The 20,591-nt window shown below is 36.5% G+C and overlaps 1 protein-coding gene across 3 annotated transcripts in view; it reads right to left on the bottom strand.

Annotated features, from left to right (window-relative positions):
• NAALAD2 (N-acetylated alpha-linked acidic dipeptidase 2) overlaps positions 1–14,779 on the bottom strand; it is a 57,082-nt gene extending 42,303 nt beyond the window's left edge. The window contains exons 1-3 of one of the 3 annotated variants that reach the window (XM_002822347.6): positions 14,565–14,779; positions 13,735–13,846; positions 1,253–1,439 (exon numbers count right to left, since the gene is read on the bottom strand). In XM_002822347.6, coding sequence (XP_002822393.2) covers positions 1,253–1,439; positions 13,735–13,846; positions 14,565–14,646 — 381 coding nt within the window. In that variant the 5' untranslated portion in view covers positions 14,647–14,779. The remainder of the gene's footprint in view (positions 1–1,252; positions 1,440–13,734; positions 13,847–14,564) is intronic. The other 2 variants (XM_063711324.1, XM_054524900.2) reach the window with 2 other exon arrangements.
• Between the last annotated feature and the right edge of the window lie 5,812 nt (positions 14,780–20,591).

Below are 20,591 nucleotides of genomic sequence, written 5' to 3'. Positions count from 1 at the left end.
ACAGCAGAGCTTCAAAGGTGGCACTTTGGTGATCCTCTTTTTTTGACTATGCCTTTTCAGCTTCCTTTGTGGGCTCCTTTTCTTTCATCTTTATTTAAATAATATTTCCCCATGTTTTATCCCCAGCCCATTGCTTGCCTCTGTACTCCCTCCCTGCGAGACTTCATTAAGTATCAGAATTTTACCAATAGCTAATATGCTTATGATGCTTACCTTTTCATATTCATATATTTAAATGTTTGGTGGTTATTTCATCCTGGATGTCCAAACTCAACATGTTAAAATTCAAATTTATCATCTCTCACCCTGGGCCTCCTTTTGATCTGCATTTCCTACCTCTATTAATAGCTTCAGTCATTAGCCACCCACACCAGACAGTCTCGGAGTCATCCTGAACTCTATCTTCCCCTCCTTCCCCAAGTCAATCACTAATCAAGTCCTGCTAATACATTTCCTTACTATTTCTGAAATCCATCCCTCATCCTCATTCCTACTAACATCCTAATTTAAAACTTTATTATCTTTTACCTGGACTATTGTCTTAAGACAACAACTTTAACCCGTTGCTTAGCCTAGGTATAATCCACAGAGGATCTTGTCTGTCTAAAATGCCCCTCTAGCCACATTCTTCCCCTGCTCAGGACTTGTCATTGGCTCCCGTGAACTGAAGTTGAAGTTTAAGCTCCTTAGGACAGCATACACGCCCTTCTATGATCTGTTCCCAGAACATATTTACTGGTTTATCTCACATCATGGCCCACTTTGTATTTTACACTTTTGAAATACAGAAAATCACTACATTCTCCCAATAAAACTAGGCTAGTATATGCCTCCAAGCCTTTGCCAATATTTTGTCTTTTGTTGAGAATTTTCTTAGCTTATTTTGTCACATGGTTAACTCCTTATGTCCTTTCATGACTCACATGTCTAGACTTCAGGAAACATTGTCTAACTCCCAGACTGGGCTGAGTGACCCTTTTCTGGGTAAATAATGAATTCTAATCATAATCTTCATAGCACTTACCGTACTAATTTGAAGTCTGAAGTATTCCATTGTCTGCCTCAACTTACTTAGGCAAAGGAACCATGTCCTAGTCTCATTCTGGCCTCAGGACTTAACACCATGTCGAACACATAGTGGATACTGAATAATTCACTATTAACAAATTTCTACTTTTACTTGACCCTACATTACAATCCACATAAAATGGTCGGATTGCAAAATATAAAAAGTACCAACAATTTCACATACCTCAGTTTCATGTTCATCCACAATCGATATATAGTTGGCATTTGTCTCATTGGGGTAAGATAAGAGGACATCATAATGAACCAACTTGGCTGAATCTAGTCCAAATTTCTTCCACTGGGTTTGGATTTTCTTGGCAAGCAAGAAATTTTGTTCTGTTCCTGCCAGATGAGGAAGCTTTGTAAAAGAACTAAAATGAAAATAAAATATAAGAGGGCGTTAAAGACTATGCTCAGACGATGTGCCTAAAAACTATTCTAAATGCACTACTTATGCTTTGGGCATTAAGTTGTCATTCCTATATGACAGATAAAAGAAACACAGCTAATGCTACCAGTTTCTAGATAGGCCAATTTTTAAGTTATTGGTGGGCAACTGCAGTTTTCATATTATGCTTCCTCAGAAAAGAACACATTCCATGGTAGACACAATCAGCAAAAGCTCAGATATGAGAAGACATCCTGGAAGAATGTCATACTTCTATATCAATAATGTTCCTTTTTGCTGCTTGTCAGAACAGAGACATTTTGGAAAAAAAAATTAGATCTTAACATCTCGCAGGGACCACTTGGGCACTTCCATGTTTAACTTATATATTTCTACTGTTGATTGTATCATGTATGCAGTTGCTTATTTATCTCATTGATGTCAAAGTCCATGCATTTTTATTTTTCATATCCCCTAGTGCTTAGTTCTTGCCTTTTACCCAAAAAGTACAGGCTTGCTGAATTTAATTTGGGCAGTGTTCTCTTGGTTTTGGATGTAAATGAGTTGTAACATTTAAGTGACCTCACAAACATAGTTCTTAGTGAGATTTATTTTACTTGGGGTGAATAATATTTTTAAAGTCCCTGGCCGGGCATGGTTGCTCACACCTGTAATCCCAGCACTTTGGGAGGCCAAGGAGGGTGGATCAACTGAGGTCAGGAGTTCGAGACCAGCCTGGCCAACATGGTGAAACCCCGTCTCTACCAAAAATACAAAAAATGAGCCACGCATCGTGGCAGGTGCTTGTAATCCCAGCTACTTGGGAGACTGAGGCAGGTGAATTGCTTTGATCTGGGAAGCGGAGGTTGCAGTGAGCCGAGATCATGCCAATGCACTCCAGCCTGGGTGACGGAGTGAGACTACGTCACAAAAAAAAAAAAAAAAAAAAAAAAAGTCCCCCACCATCAGTAGAACAAAAATAAACCCTTTTTTAATTTTTTTTTTTAGTTAACCAGACGACATCCACAAAATATACAGCAGTAGAAGGAAATTAACATGTATTGAAAACCTGTTGTATGACAAGAACTCTACATTCACTTTCACATGTGTTTTCTCATTTAATCATCACAATCCTTCTTCTGTCATCCCCATTTTGCAAATGAGGAGACTGACAGAGTGACTGAATAATCTACTCATAATTTTACAGCTAATAAATGCTGGAACTGGAATCCAAAATTGTAGTTATCCAATCCTGAGAAATAGTGATATTTCTAAATAATTCATCTGCTGTTATTACCCATGTGCTTAAAATTCTTCTACAACTCCCTGTACCCTGCATTTGAAAGTTCACACTCCAACATGGCATCTAAAGCACTTTTAGGTTAGGTCTTCTCTCCTGTCTTTTCAGATTAATTCCACATCACTCTCTTATAAACTCCTCTACTCTCTGTCACTGAGTATACTTATTTTTCTCATAAAATGATTATGATCTTTAATACCTTTTAGCCTTTGCGCAATGTCTTATCTCAGCCAAAAATATTGTTTCATCTACCTGAATCTTCCTCTATCACCACTTCTAATCACTCTCCTTTCTCATCTGCAAACTATTAATCATCCATAAGGACTCTTCAAGCATCATCTTCTCTGAGAAGATGTCTTTCTCTATATCAGAAAATGAAAACTGCAGGTATCAGATGTTTAATTTCTTACCATATTTATTTTTTAAAAGTACAAATGTGTTCAGACAGAAGTTATTTTATATGTATAGGAATGAAAAAGCAAAACGGCTAGAGATATTTAATTTCTACTTTATACAATTCATCATTTTTGTTTCTACATAGAGCAGATATGATTCTTGCAATTAGAAAAAATATATATATTTCCTTAAATTAGGAGGGAGGATTAGCCATGAACTTTTTTGCCTCCCAAGTTTTCAAGAACTCCCTGAAATGAAATAGAGAAGTACAGAAAAAGAGCAGGAAGGTATAACATCCTTTATTTTATATCAGGTTTTCTCTGTATGGTCCCAAGATGGGCATTACAGCTCCAGGCATACATATTCACCCAGTAACTTCAGGAGAAACAAGTACAAACTACAACAACTATTCCTTCTTTTGTGTTTAACAAAGGAACATTTTTGCAGAAGATCTCAGCTAAGTTTTTCTCCCATTTCATTAGGCAAAATAGGGTCATTTACCCCTTCTAAAATCAATCATTGCCAGAGGGAGGATAATGATTGGCTTATGGACTAATCAAGAGATTCCTGGGCTGGGAGGAAGGTAACCTTTACTGAACACATACCCTCCTGAGGGAGGGAGAATACTCACAGTTGAGGCTCTGTTAATAAGAAAGTGGCTGGGAGAAATACAATTGTTCCCACATTTAAGCCCTTTAACTCAATCTTCAAGCCCTCCTTTGCCTTCTAAACTCTTCTGCTGTGTTCATTAACCCTTTAGCTCTGCAATCAACAATTTGCTTATATCTTCAGCACCTTCTCTGAATATTTTCTTGACCTCCTTGTCTTTCTTTTCTGTCTTTTTTTCTTTTTTTTTTTTTTGATGGAGTTTTGCTCTTGTTGCCCAGGCTGGAGTGCAGTGGTACAATCTCGGCTTACTGCAACCTCCGCCTCCCAGGTTCAAGCGATTCTCCTGCCTCAGCCTCCTGAGTAGCTGGGACTACAGGTGCATGCCACCATGCCCAGCTAATTTTTTGTATTTATAGTAGAGGTGGGGTTTCATTATGTTGGAAAGGCTGGTTTTGAATTCCTGACCTCAGGTGATCCACTGTCCTTGGCCTCCCAAAGTGCAGGGATTATAGGCGTGAGCCAACGTGCCCAGCCAACATCCTTGTCTTAACTGGTTTCCTCTGAGGACCCTGCTCACCTGCAGGCTGTTTTATTTTCCATGACCCCATATATCTCATGGCTAAAGTTCAGCTAGGAGGTCTTCTTACTCTCCACTGGCTGTTTCAAATATATCTCTTTTTTCTTCTTTCCAAACTAACAGCTTTTTTGAAGCTTACACAAAAAGTCACCACCCACTACACCTTCTAGGTATGTACTGTCATCTACAAAACTTTGAGTCATGCCTCTTCATTCATTAAAGTTGGGGGCCCCTAATATGGTGTGTTTCCCTCTACCTTGTTCTTGTCATCATTCTTGGTGTGTAATTTTTGTATGTGATTGGATGCAAAAGAAAGAAAAAACAACACCAACAAGATATTTAATCATCAAGAAAACCATTCAAAGATTGCTTATCAACTTATGCATATTATACACTAAAGCATAATAGTAATAATATAAATAGATAATTTTAATGTTTAAGCAAGAGCATCACCATATTTTACTTCTGATACCTCATGCCATTTTCTAGGAGCTTTCTTTTGGACACTTAATGATACAGTGCAAACAGTTCAATAGTGTTAACATCTTACCTGGCCTTTTAAGTTAAGCAAATTTAAATATAAGCACTCTGTCTCACTTGATAAGACATTCACGACTGGGTGCGGTGTCTCACGCCTGTAATCCCAGAACTTTGGGAGGCTGAGGTGGGTGGATCACCTGATACCAGCCTGGTCAACATGGCAAACCCCTTCTCTACTAAAAGTACAAAAACTAGCCGAGTGTGGCGGTGGGAGCCTGTAATCCCAGCTACTCGGGAGGCTGAGGCAGAAGAATTGCTTCAACCTGGGAGGTGGAGGTTGCAGTGAGCCGAGATTGTGCCACTGCACTCCAGTCTGGGCAACAGGGCAAAACTCTGTAAAAAAAAAAAAAAAAAAAAAAAAAACCACAAAATCCCCTGCCATTCTACTCCATTGCATGAGCTATATATAGACTGAGTCTCTCTTTAAGTGATGTTCATTCCTACTCATTCGTTTCCTGTATCATCAAAAAAGCACCTCACAACAGACATTTTGAACTAACCTCTTGATATCTGATGTGCCTTGATAATACATAAGCTGAAATTTAATAAGAACATTATAGCTGATTTATTCCTCATTACAATAGCTCACTCGAGTTCATCCATAGACACTAACATGGAACCTTGTGATCTCATCAACAGCACAGACGGGTAGAAAACAGAGATACTACTCAACTTATGGTGAGGTCATGTCCCTATAAACCCATTGAAAGTCAAAAATATTACTAAATTGAAAATGCATTTAATACCCTGATAAGTCCATCATAAAGTTGAAAAATTCTAAATCAAACCATCATAAGTCAGGGATTGTCTGTTAACCGTAGTGTATGTACTTCACTCGATATATCTGTCTGTAGGGTTTAACTGGAGTATTAGAAGAAAAGAAGAGAAAGAATGGTGCAGAAAGATAATTTAAGAAATAGTAAACAAGACCTTTCTAAATTAATGGAAGACATAAATTTACATCGTCAAGAAGCTCGGAGAGCCTAAACAGGCTAAATTAAAAAAAAAAAAACTATGCCTAGACACATAGTAAAACTGCTGAAAATCAAAGACAAAATTGATACATGTTACATGATTTAATGACTGTAAACTTCTCATCAGATGACATGGCAGCTAGAAGACAGTGAAACATTTAAAGTTCTAAAAACGTCATGTGTGTTAGCGGAGTCAACCCAGAATTCTATATCCAGGAAAAATATGTTTGGAGAATAAAGTTGAAGTAGAGAATTTTATGGATGAAGAAGAACTAAGAATTTGTCACCATCAGACTCCACATTACAGGAAATACTTAAGGAAGTTATTCAGACTCAACAGAAATAGCACACGGCAAACTAAATCTTCAGAAACAAATGAAAAGCATCAAAACTGATAAATATCTAAGAAACATGAAATACTAATTTTAACTTTAATTAGTTTACAATACATATACATGTTCAAAGAAAAAATATAACATTAATATAGCATTATTTTTTGAGGTTTATATTTCATGTATGTATGATACATATGACAGCTACTTTATAAAGGATGGTGGGGGAGAGAGTAAATGGACATATAGAAATGTGAGTTTCTCCATTTTACATTAAGTGACACAGTAGTAAATTTAAGAATACAGTGAAACATAATAGATGTATAATATAACCTTTAGACTATCCACTAAAAAGTATAGCCAAAGAGGTATAGCCAAAAGATAAAATAAAATAAAATTTCATATATTTTCCCCACTATCAAAAATTCAGAAAATGAGTAAATGTACAGAAAGAAAACAGAAAACAAACCATAAAGTGGCAGACTTAAGTTTAATTATATCAATCAATAACTATATTATATGTTAATGGACTAAATACTCACAAGGCAGAGGTTACCAGAGTGGATAAAAAAGCAAATATCTATTATATGCTGCCCGCAGAGGGCATACTTAAATTAAGATTACAAAAATGGATAAAACAGCAAATGACAACTGTGTTCTCTCTATAGAGGGTACATTTTAATTCTAATGAAAGTGATAGTTAAGAGTAAGTAGATGGAAGAAGACATCCTATATAAACATAAGTATTAGAAGGCTGACGTGGCTCCATTCATATGAAATAAAATAGACTTAAAAAGATTATTACTGAAGATAACTAAGCACATCTCATAAAAATAAAAGGACATTCTGTTATGAAGACATAACAACATCTATGTGTAGATGCCTAATGAATGAGCCTCAGAATACATAGAAAAAAAACTGACCAAATTGATGGGACAAATAGACAATTTCGCATTCATGGAGAAAACTATAACATACCTCTGGATTAAATTTGACCCCGTCCCAAATTAGTAAAGAAATAAAGGAATTACCCTACCAACCAGCTAAAAAAGAAAAATCATATGATCATATTAATTGATACAGAAAAAGCACTTGACAAAATTCAACACCCATTCATGATAAAAACCCTCAGCAGTCTTGGAATAGAGGGGAGCTTTCTTAACTTGACAAAGAGCATCAACAAAATACCGACAGCTACATCATACTTAATGGCGAAACTAAATCTTTCTCCTTAAGATTAGAAAAAAGAAAAGAATGTCCATTCTTACTACTCTTATTCAACAGAGTAATGGAAGTTCCAGCCAGCATAAAGAGGCAGTTTTTCTTAAAAAAGCAAAAGGCATACAGATTAGAAAGAAAAAAGAAATGAGACGTTCCCTTTTTGAAGATGACGTTATTGTCTACACAGAAAATTCCAATGAATCTACAAGAAACAAACCAAAACAAACAAACAAACAAATCAAACTCTTTCCCACCTTCCAGCCAAGTCCAGTGGCTCACACTTGTAATCCCAGAACTTTGGGAGGCTGAGGTGGGAGGATTGCTTAACCCCAGGAGTTTGAAACCAGCCTGGGAAATACAGCAAGACTCTTTCTCAGAAAACCCCCCAAAACCAAAACAAACAAACAAACAAACAAAACCTTCTTAGAGTTCAGCAAGGCCACTGGATGCAACATCAATACACAAATGCAACTGTATTTCTATATGCTAACAATAGAGTATGTGGAAATTGAAATTAAAACACAATATAATTTGCATTTGCTCCAAAGAAAATGCAATACTTAGATGTAAATCTAACAAAGCATATAAAGCATCTGCTTAATGCAAATTACAAAATACTGATAAAAGAAGGAGATCTATAGTTGGAAACATACCACGTTCATGTAATAGAAGACTGGACATAGCAAAAATATCAAGAATTCCCAAATTGCTCTATACTATTAATGTAATTCCTATCAAAGCTCCACCAATAGTTTTTTATACAAATATGAGTTTATTATATATTTTAAATGAAAAAGTAAGAGATATAGTATAGCTACAATAATAGCTTAAAAGAATAAGGTAAGAGGAATCATTCTATGTTTTGTTAAAATCTACTATATCACTTTAATAATCAGGACAGTACGGTACTGGATAAATAGGGCAGAATATAAAACCCAGAAACAGAATAAGACTCTGTCTCTACAAAAGAGAGAATCTAGAAATAGACTCACACAACTATGCCCAACCAATTTTTAACAAAGTTGCAAAAGCAATTAAATGAAAGAAGGATAACATTTTAACAAGTGGTGATACAGCAATTGGACATTCTCAAGCAAAAGAATAAACTTAACCTAAACCTTACACCTTTATGCACAAAATAACTCAAAATAGGTCAGAAACTTTAATGTAAAAGGTAAATTATAAGTCTTTGGGGTAAAAAAGAAGACAAAATTGGTCAAAGTCCAGATCAAAAAGTTCTTAGATATGAACCCAAAAGCATGATCCAAAAAGAGAAAAATTGATAAATTAAACCTCATCAAAATAAGGTTTTAACTTCTGATCTGCAAATGAGGGTGGGCAAATAGACAAATTACAGACTGGAAAAAAATATTTGTTCACTGCATTTCCAACAAAAGACATATCTAGAATAGAGTTGACCCTTGAAACATAGGTTTGAACAGCATGGGTCCACTTACATATGAATTTTTTTCAATAAATATATTGGAAAATCTTTTTGAGATTTGCAGCAATTTAAAAAAAACTCATAAATGAACCATATAGCCTAGAAATATTTAAAAAAAAGAAGAGGTTTGTCACGAATGCGTGAAGTACATGTAAAAGTATTTTATCATTTACTGTTTTAAAATAACATGAATCTATTATAAAAAGTTAAAATGTATCAAAACGTATGCATACACTTACAGACTACGTGGTGCCATTTGCAGTCTAGAGAAATGTAAACAAACATAAAGATACAATATAAAATCATAATTATGTAAAATTAACTGTAATACATTGTGTACTACAGTAATACTTTTGTAGCAACAGCTTGCTGCTCTTGCAGTGAGCTTGTGCGGTGACTATCTGCTTAAACCACTGTGTGATACTAAGCATCTCCCTAATCATCACTACGTGAACAGTTTGTTTCTCCAGTAAATTGCTTATGGCAGTTTAAAAAATGATCTCCCATGGTTCTCATGTAGTTCTCACCGTGTTTAGTACAATACTGTAAACCTTGAATAACACCATGGGATCCATACAGAGTGCCACTAATGATACATTATAAGAAAAAGATGAATTGCTTGGTATACCATAGACTGAGGTGTGCAGCTGTGATTGCCGTCCATTTTCAAGATAAATCCAGCATAAAGACTATTGTTAAAAAAAAAAAAGGAAAAATTTGTGAAGCTGTCATGGCAGCTATGCCAGCAAGTGTGAAAACCTTGTTCTTTTGCAAATTACCTTTTTTTCTTGTATTGAAAATGTAGCTTTTATGTGGGTGTAGGATTGCTATAAGAAAGGCATATCTATAAACTCTAATTAATGTGATTTGAGAAAAAGCAAAGTCATTCTATGATAATTTAAAGCAAAAGGAAGGTAAAGGTGGAGAATAGTATGCCTGCAAAAGATGGTTTGATAAATTTAGAAAGAAGTTTAACTTTTTAAGTGTCAAGATAACAGGAGAAGCAGCTTCTGCTCACCAAGAGGCAGTAGACAAGTCTTCAGATGACATTAAGAAAATTACTGAGGAGAAAGGATATCTGCCTGAAAAGACTTTTTAATGCAAATGAAAATGCCCTATCCTGGGGGCGGAGGGGGATGCTACAAAGGATATTTATGAGTAAGGAAGAGATGTAAGCACTGAGATTTAAGGCAGGAAGGGATAGGCGAATTCTACTGTTTTGTGCAAATGCACGGGTTTATGATAAGGACTGCCCTTATCTATGAAGCTGCTAACCCCCAAGACTTGAAGGGAAAAGGTAAACACCAGCTTTCAGTCTTTTGGTTGTACAACAAGAAGGCCTGGACAACAGAAACCTATGTTCTAGATTGATTCCACCCATACTTTGTTCCTGCAGTCATGAAATACCTTGCCAGGAAGGGATTGCCTTTTAAAGTTCTTTTGGTATTGGAAGACACCTCTGGCTACCCAGAAACGCTGAGATCAAGTAATCTACTTGCCCCCAAACACATCTCTCTAATTTGCCCCCTAGATCAAGGGGTCATAATAAGAATTTTAAGGCTCACTGCACTCTATGGAAAGGACTGTCAATACTACGGAAGAGAACCCTGACAGAACTTCATGAAATTCTGAAAAAAATTACACCATTGAAGATGCCATCATTGTTATAGAAAATGCTGTGAAAGCCATCAAGCCCAACACAACAAATTCCTGCTAAAGAAAACTGTGTGCAGATGTTGATATGACTTCACAGGATTGATGACAGAGCCAAACAAGGTAATCATGAAAGAGATTGTGAATATGGCAAAAAAAAAAAAAAAAGATTGAGTGATGAAGGGTTTCATGATAGTAATCTTGGAAAAATTCAAAAGGTAGTAGACACCAGAAAAATTAACAGAAGACGATTTGATGGAGATGAATACTTCTAAACCAGTACCAGATGATGAGGAAGAAGACACAGAAGAAGCAATGCCAGAAAACAAGATGATATTAGACAATCTGGCAGAAGGGTTTCCATTATTCAAGACTGCTTTTGACTTCTTTTACAACACGGTCCTTTCTATGATATAGGCAATAAAACTAAAGCAAATGAAGGAAGAAGAACTGGTAGTGTATAAAAATATTTTTAGAGAAAAGAAAAAGTAAAAAACAGGCATGATGTCTAAGAATTAAACAGAATGTGACTGCCTTTTCTGCCTCCCTTCTCTACCTTCTCTGCCTCTGCCATCCTTGAGACACGAAGACCAACCCCTCCTCTTCCTCCTCCTCCTCAGCCTACTCAATGTGAAGACTGGATGAAGACCTTCATGAAAATCTACATTCACTTACTGAATAGTAAATGCTTTTTCTCTTTCTTATGATTTTCTTAAAATCGTTTTCTTTTCTCTAGCTTACTTTATTGTAAGAATACAGCATATAATACATATACAAAATACATGTTAATTGTCTATTTTATTGCTAAGGTCACTAGTAGGGTATTAATAGTTAAGTTTTGGGGGAGTTCAAAGTTATGTGTGGATTTTTGACTGCATGGGGGTCAGCACCCTATGCCCACATTACTCAATAGTCAACTCTATATAAAGAGCTCTAAAAACTCCATAGGGGGGTTGGGGATGGTGGCCTATGCTTGTAATCCTAGCACTGTGGGAGGGTGAGGTGGGTATGTCACTTGAGCTCACAAGTTCGAGACCAGCCTGGGCAAAATAATGAGACCTTCTAGCTACCAACAACAACAACAACAAAAATAAACAAATAAACAAAAATAAAAAAATTAGCTGGGTGTGCTGATGCATGTCTGCAGTCCCAGCTATTCAAAAGGCTGAGGTGGGAGAATCCCTTGAGCCTAGGACATGGAGGTTTCAGTGAGCTGAGATCGCACCACTGTACTCCAGCCTGGGTGATGGAGTGAGACTCTGTCTCAAAACAACAACAACAACAACAACAACAAACAAAAAACTCCACAGGGGGAAAACAACTTATATCTAAATACAAAATAAGCCAAAGCCGTGAATAGATTTATAAAATTATTTTTTTATTTTTAAATTTTATGGCTACCTACTACTTGTACACATTTATAGGGTATATGTGATATCTTGATACAAGCATACAATAAGTAATGATCAAATCAGAGTAGTTAGGATAGCTATCACCTCAAACATTTATCATTTCTTTGAGTTTGGAACACTTCAAATCCACTCTAGTTATTTTGAAATATACAATAAATTATTGTTAACTATAGTTGCCCTATTGTGCTATGTAATACTAGATCTTATTCCTTCTATCTAACTGTATTTTTGTACCCACTGAACCAACCCCTCAGTATCGTCTACCCTCCTCACTACCCTTCCAGTTTCTGGTAACCATCATTCTATTCTCTATCTCCATGAGATCAATTTTTTTTTAGCTCCCACATATGAGTTACATCATGCAATATGTGTCTTTCTGTGCCTGGCTTATTTCACTTAATATAATGACATTTAGTTCCATTCATGTTGCTACAAATGATAGGATTTCTTTCTTTGTTAAGCTGAGTAATAATCCATCCTGTATATACACCATAATATTTGTCGATGGAAGTTGATCATCAGGTTGATTCCGTATCTTGGCTATTGTGAATACTGCTGTGGTAAACATTGGAGTGCACATATCTCTTTGGAATACTGATTTCCTTATTTTGAGGTAGACATGCAAAATGATGCAACCACTTTTCACTTATCTTAGGCATTTTCTTAAAAAGTTAAACTTAACGCTTATCATCAAACTCAACCATTTCAAGAGAAATAAACCACATATCCACAGAAAGACTTGTAAACATCTGTTCATAGCAGCTTTATTCACAATAGTCAAAAACTATAATCAACCCAAATTTCCATCAACTACACATTGCAGTATATCCATACAATGGAATTCTAGTCCGCAATAAAAATAATGAACTACTAATACATGCAACAATCTAGATGAATCTCAAAATCATTATTCTGAGTAAAAGAAGCTAGATACAAAAGAGCATATACTATATGATTCCATTTAAATAAGATTCTAGAAAATGCAAATGAATCTCCAGTGATATAAAATTGATTAGTGATTGCCTAGTGCCAGAGATGGAGGGGGATGGGGAATAAACTGCAAAGGGCATAATGGAATATTTTTGTAGCGTGATGGAGGAGGTGGTTTGTTCAGCATAGCATACGTCTGTCATAACTCTCAAATTGTAGGATTTATAGGGATGCAGTTTATTTTATGTAAATTATACTTCACTAAAGCTGATTTTAAAAAATAACACCCATTTGAAAGAGTCTGAATACAGAAATAAATACCATGGCCATTGTTCTTAAGGAGTTTATGATCACTCCCCCAGTTTCCACTGTTTTTCCTGGTTAGAAGCTGGAGGAATGGCAATGATTCTTTTTGGTTTCATTTTGTCTTATTTGTAAACAACAAATTTATACCTGCAAAATGGGATAAAGGTTTAACTTTTGGCAGACAGAATCAGACACTTTGATCACTTTTCCACTAAATCACTTAGTCAACCAGCTAAGGGAAAGTCAACTTTCCCTGACAGAATACGGTATCTAAAAAAATTGCTGATTAAAACCCAGGCACTGAAGAACAAAGAATAACATTCAGTTAGATCCAAAGTTACATGAAGTTGAAACATCTCTCAATAGCCAACCAGATACTTCTTGTTAGATAAAGTTAGGGAAGAAAGACCTACTTTTTCACCCCAAGACTGGTATAAAGAGACATTAAAAAAAAAAAAGTTGATGACTAATATGTAATTTCACACAGAGAAGACTGTCCTCATGCATACAACCAGGTATAATATGCTTCTCACTGTGATATTTTAAACATGATTTTTGAGATCAAATACGTAAAATAAACTTACCGAAGAAATGATCTGATGTTTTCAGCTTTCATTTCGGATACCAGTTCCCACCGTATACTTTGATGATAGCGCACAGAAGTGGTTGTTTCTTTGAGAGGCTTAATAAACCAGCCTGAGGAAAAAAAAATACAAAAACATGCACACATATACACAAAATCACTTTGACTTTATTAAAACTGGAAGCCACCCCTCCGTCCTTCCCCCCAAAAAGCCTTTATCTGACAAAGAGATCATGGTGAGCTTTAAAAAATAATGTTCATATTAAATGCAGAAAACCTGTAAATTCTGATATGTAATATAATTTTTAGATGCTTAAAAGGAGTTTTATTTAAGAGAAGCTCTTTCATTTTCTCACGTTACGCATGAAGGCATGGCTTTTCTTGTTCTTCCCTGGATCTCTAGTCCCTGACACATAGGGAACATTCCACAAATGTTTATTTACATATAGAGCAGGGTTTTGTTTTGTTTTGTTTCGTTTTGCTTTGTTTTTAGTGCTGCCCGTATTAGTTGAAAGTTTTGACTCACTAACGTTGCTTGGAAAAAAACGATTTTTTTTCATCCCTGCAGATGGTGACAGCTGTAGGTTGTCTTTAGTGAACTCAGTGAACATTTAATAAATTTGAATTTCGAGCACACTTTGTCTATTAGGAAGCCCAAAATACATTCCATCTGGTTTCTAGTTTTGCTGAAATTTGCAGAGTTTATCATATCTAGCCCAGCCGGCCAGAGCTAGCGTACAGTCCAATCCCTTCCAGCTCCAGGATTTCTCCCTTTATCTCTGCAGGGAATCACGAGCCCCGGAGTCAGGGGAGAGTGTTTCTTTCACTTACCCACCATAAATCCCACCAGGAAAGATGCCAGCGCAGCAGCCAAGCACATCCAAAGGTACAGAGGGCCCCTGGACTTCGCCATGGCTTCTTGAGGACCGAGCTTGGGGCGCCTGCTACATTTGCGAGCTTCGGGACTGCAGAGAAACAGAGAGTGCGCTGGCAGAAGGCTGTGAGCGCTGGGTGGCCTCCGCTGACCTTCGCAAGGCCACGCCTCCGCCCTACCCGCTGGGGACCTGTGGTCCCCAGGGGCCCTCGATGGGGGAAAGGAAGCCCTGCAGAGGGAGGAGGCATTCTTCCTGTTGGCGGGCAACTTCCATTCTGTGGATCCCGCAGTAACCCGGACATAGTAGGTGGCGGGAGCTGCTGAAAATATCCCTAATTATTTCCTAAAGAACTCGACTGCTGTTTGCCACGCCCATCCCCCAAAATGCCCAATTTTGGCTCAGAAGTGAATTTAAGTATTGCTTTTCCTGATCTATTGGTTATTCTTCTTCCAGAGTCTCTGCTATAATTTCCCACTCGTCAAACTCAGAAAGAATTTCTGGTCCTGGGTGCTCTGCTGTTAAAGCTGTTAACACCACTAATACCTCAATCACTGTCAGCATCAAAATTGATGAGATTGCGTTCTTTTGTTTCCCTTTACTTAAACAAAACTCCACATTTCTGCAATTCTGTTTCCACTCATTTAACAGAGGTTTTTACCTGCCTCACTGGAATGTTTTAGGTTCCCATTAGTAAAAGTAATCATTGAAAGGACCTTGCACTGCCAGTAGTTACTGAGAGTAGGTTCTTAATGCTGAAGCTCAGACACCAATTTCCCAAAATATGATGCTTTGACATGCTAAACTGAAGAAGCCAGAGGGTCTCTCTGACCATACCCGTCTGTTCCAGCTCCTCTCTCTCAATCCTTTGTCTCTCCCATAGCACAGAATAAAGCTGTTCTTTAAAGTTCCCTTATCTGCCTAAAGTCCAGAACTACTAAAGGCAAAAACAAACAAACAAAAAAACAGTTTCTTTCCTGAGTTTTCATTAACCGAACTAATATCTCAGGAAGAAGGACTGCAGTCTGTCAACACAACTGGCAGACTTCTGTTACAACTGTTGTCTGCCCTGTAGGGCCAACAGACTTTGTCCCAGGCCATTGTATATTCTTCAAGCCCATTGAATTCCCCTAAAATTCATTTACTACCCTCCTAAAATTATAGACACATTCCCATCTTCCTTTCCTCTAAAAAGATAGGTATATTATCATCTCTACCTCATTGGTTATTGGGTAATCATTCTACTACGATTCCCTTATGCTATGTTGTTCAATAAATTTGTAAGCCTTTTGTTCCTAATAGTCTGCCTTTTGTGAGTTCATTTTCCAGCAAAACTTCAGAGGGTGAAGGGTAAGCTTTCCATTGACCCCTACATTAACAATGGCCCCTGTCATTCCCCTGTCCTCACCATACTACATTCATGAAGCATTTCTCTTTAAAGATGGGTTTGCAAAATAGTGGCCATCGTAAATAGCCTGCATCCAACCATCTCATCTCAGAGAAAAATTTTAGGAATTTATGATTGGCTTCACGTATCTAACCAAAAGTAGTTTTCTCAGCCAAAGCAAAACTGCTATGTTGATTTCAAAGACAGTAGTATATCTAGGATAAACTTCACAGCATTGTCTGCAGCCCTGATAGCTTTAGGTAATGCACATTTGCTCCTAACAAGTGACTGGAAGAGTCAAATTTATTTTTCTGGGACATAATTTTTTTTGTCCTTGTGTTTCAATGGCTATGAATTGAACATAATTGTTGATAGGTATGCCTAATGACTTATTTCTTGAAACTTTTGTAGCATACCTGGTACTTAACTTTGAAGCAAACCTCCTTAATGAACTATTGATTTCTAAATGTTTGCATGCAATTTAAGTCCCAACTAACTTCAGCTTTTTCAGCTGCTAGCCTGTTAGACATTCCTTGACTGACTCCTCCAGTGTTTTCTATTTTAGAGAGAAACATCTTTCAAAAAACATTTTCACAACAAAATAAGTTTGTTCTCCCTTATATGCATACACACAACACCATATATAGGGAATTAGAATAGAATTATTCAAAAGGTTCAATATCCAGTGAAGTAACTAAACCCCTCAAATATGGCTTAAGAAACATTTTCCAAGAGCACTCAGAATTATTTTTATGTGTGACATTATGAAATAATACTGGGATTTTAATAACTCTCCAGTGTTTAACAGGTGACACACAAAGGTCTCAAAAATATCAAATGTTATTTTTGTACATATAAACATTTTTGGGATTGATTGTGTAATTTGTCAATTTTTAGACGCTTGGCTTTTTCTATTTGCTACCCATTGGACCATTCACTGTTGACTACATAGCCCTCAAGAGGCAGATCAAAATTATCTCCAGGAAAAGAATTATTGAAGAAAGAGAAGGTAGAAACTAATGAATAAAGTTGCTAAGCCATTTATTAAATTTATCTTTTCTTGCTCATTTTGTGTTTTTTATTGCTAATTGAAGTTTGAGTAATGGAATAAATCAATGCATTATTTAACACAGTTTGCCAGTTTGAATAATCTTCCTAAATTAAAATTAGATTATTCATTCAACCAACATTTATTGAGAGGCTATAACATGCCACACATTATGCAAAATTCCAAGAATATGATCCTTGTTTTTATGAAGCCTATAATTCAATGAGAAGGCAAATATTGAATAAAAAAATTAAATGTAAAGAGTTCCAAGAATGAACAATGTTACCTCAAATATGACTGTCGTCTCTGTAGGCGGCATCTGCAAACTTGAAAAGCCATTGTAAAAAGCCCAGTTAGCTGGCTCAATAAGTCTTTGGCCTTTTGTCAATATAGACACTGCAAGCATTCAAAATTCTGTTAATTAAGTTTGCAACAGAAGGCTGCTATCAAAAAGTAATTCCTAATTATTACCATCTTGGCAGATACTTGTACTTTGCAAAGCACACTTAACAAAGCAACACTATTGACGTAGGGCAATCCTTTTCAATTTCTCCATCAAAGCTAATGGTATATAAAAACTTTGAGTATTGAAAACCAGTCTCTCAATGAAGCTATTTGACACATTTGACCTGCTCATGATTCAGTGAGCCTCTAACATAACAAAACTCACCACTTCCTCCATTTAAGTTAAATTGCTCTTATCTAAGCATTTTTTCCTCCTCTTCTCCATCATAGCAGAGGCAATTTGGTAACTCTGAAGCTCAAGTTCCTTTCAACAGGTTATGGCAATGTTTGAAAACAAAGTGTCATACATATGTACTAATAAAGCAGTATATATAAATTTCACTTGCAGAATTAAGTTTTAATTATTAAGCTTTAATAAAAAAGAATAATGTTTAACTTGATGATAGAGTGGCAAGATATTTGTCAAACCCACAGTCTCACCAGGTGCTGTGCCACAAAATTTCAGGTTTTGCTTGAAAATGTTGCCTTATTCTGCATATGAGAGGCTCACTGTATAGATACAGACATTATGCCATTAGTGATGTCACAAGGTGGCATTACTAGGGAAATGAATAGGCCCACATGATGTTGTGGTCATCCAGAAAGCAATGTTCATTTTGAAAAATGTGAATCGTTGATGTTATGATAGCTGTGATTCAGCACAAGAATTATATTCCAGTTGGGTATTTGTTTCTTTTCTCTTTTATAGGACGGGGTCTCACTATGTTGCTTTGGCTGGTCTCGAACTTCTGGGCTCAAGCAATTCTCCCAACTTGGCCTCTCAAAGTGCTGAGATTACAGACATGAACCACTGTGGTTAAGTATTTTTAAGATTCTTGGCTACAAAATTGTCAAAAATTAGTTTCAAACATAAAATAAGATGTTAGAAAATTAGTACATTAAACAATATACCGGAACCTATATAACAGAGGAGAGGTGAAACAAAAGAAGTCTAGATAGTGAGAAGAGGTGAAAGACTGATAAAAGTGAGAAGAAATATTAAAAGAACAGGAGAAACCATGATTGGATGATTTCCTTCTGATGTCATAATTACTCTACTCAACAATAAATGTAGAAATTAGGAAAGACCTACCAGGTTAATGTGTAAAATAGACCATCCATACCTTCTCATCAACGTAGGATATGCCTCCTATCATGCTAACATTCTAGTTGGAACCTTGACACTGGTAAGTTGTGTAACTTGGCCTTTAAACCAGATTTTCCGACTTAACATTGCTCATCCCTTATCATTAAAATGCACCTTCAAGCTATTTTCCATAATAGCTTTAACTAATAGTGCCATGATTAGGGTACCTCCAGTGCTATTCCTTCACAAACTCTCATCTTATAGCCTTATTTACACCTGCGGTCCCTGTATCCCTTTAGTATCATTTTATTGTGCATAAATCCCTTCATATTTCGAATCCTCTCTCTAACATATCTTTTTCTACCCCCTCTTTTCTGACACTTATTTTCACTTGATACCACTTTTTTCTGAAAACCAGTTAAATGGACATTTCCTTTTCTTGCCTCCCCATTGACTCATGCGGTCAGAGAGGAAGGACAGATTTTTGCTTTGTCACCATTATTCCCTGTGCATTCTCTTCTGAAGTCACTTCCATCTGATTATCTGATTATGTAATTTGCTTCCTTTTTTCATCATTGTCTCCACCAAGATATTATCCTACTTTCTCCAGTGGTTTTAATGGCTACATTGTAGAATTTGAGTGTGCCCCATTCTTTGGCACTTCACTCCTCATTTTCTTTCACACCTCACATAGAATTCTTTAGTATGTTCTATTGGCTCTGCAATCAAAACGTATCTTGAATCTAGCTGCTTACCGTCTTCACCAGCATTATTCTAATCTTAGCCACAATAATCTCTCATGTAAAGCATTTTTATTGGGTTCTCTTTCTCCACCTTTGCAGACCAACTTTGACTCAATAGAATGTCCTTCCTAAGGCAACAATCAGATCAAGTTATAGGTTAAAATTTTCCAAAGCCCTGTCTTTAAACTTAAAAACAAAATTTATTAGAACATGGATCTCTGAGAAAAAAGAAAAATATAAACTAAAAAAACCCCCAATTTCCCCCAAATTTAGACTCATTAGAGTGGCTACCAAAAACCCATACGATCTAGCTTTTGAATCTCACCTCCCTTCAAAGGAGAACTGCACTAAGGAAATACATGCAAGCCAAACACATGGAGACCAGGCAACCACAAAATCAACAAAGATCACAAGCGTCATAAAGAAACAGACAAACCTAAAGGAAGGGCTTGTGGCACTAAGCCCTCCTAGTGATAAATGTAATAAATTCATATGTCTATAGTTAAAGGAGGCTTTGTTATATAGCAAATGGCTAAGAAAGCCCCAGCCTTCTATAGTATTTTTCAAAGATCCCTAACAAAGTAAAATAGCAAGAAGGGGGTGTTTAACAATTTTACAATTGGAGGTAACTATTGGAGAAACTAAAATTATTTGATATTTTTATTGTGGTGAGTTGAAATTCATTTGTTATTTTAAAAGAGAATTATTTTTATTAACTGGTTACTTTTCTTGACCAGCTAACCTGACCGAGGACAGTCTAATTCATAACAAGAGGAATATAATCCCTATTCTACAAGCCGCATCCATAACCTCATAGTTCCCTAAACTATATTGCCAGTATTTGAGACTGAGCATTCATTTCCTGCTAAGTCTCAGATCACTCTGAGAAAGGCTGCCAAACATTTGCCAGCCCTGCTCACTACTAACCCACCTTCCATGCAAAATTCTTTTTCTTAGGCTCAGACAAGCAAGGCTATTAATGAATGAGTGAAGGGAGTTTTTCAGATCATCTAGTGATGAAGTTATGGCACACTCTGGTTTGTACAGGTTGATATGGTTTGGCCATGTCTCCACCCAAATCTCAACTTGAATTGTATCTCCCAGAATTCCCACGTGTTGTGGGAGGGACCTAGGGGGAGGTAGTTGAATCCTGGGGTCCAGTCTTTCCTGTGCTATTCTGATGATAGTAAGTCTCATGAGACCTGATGGGTTTATCA

Source organism: Pongo abelii, chromosome 9, assembly GCF_028885655.2.
Source record: "Pongo abelii isolate AG06213 chromosome 9, NHGRI_mPonAbe1-v2.0_pri, whole genome shotgun sequence".
Lineage (NCBI taxonomy): Eukaryota > Metazoa > Chordata > Mammalia > Primates > Hominidae > Pongo > Pongo abelii.
Note: the sequence above shows the minus strand (reverse complement) of the source record. Positions and strands in the feature narration are given on the sequence as shown.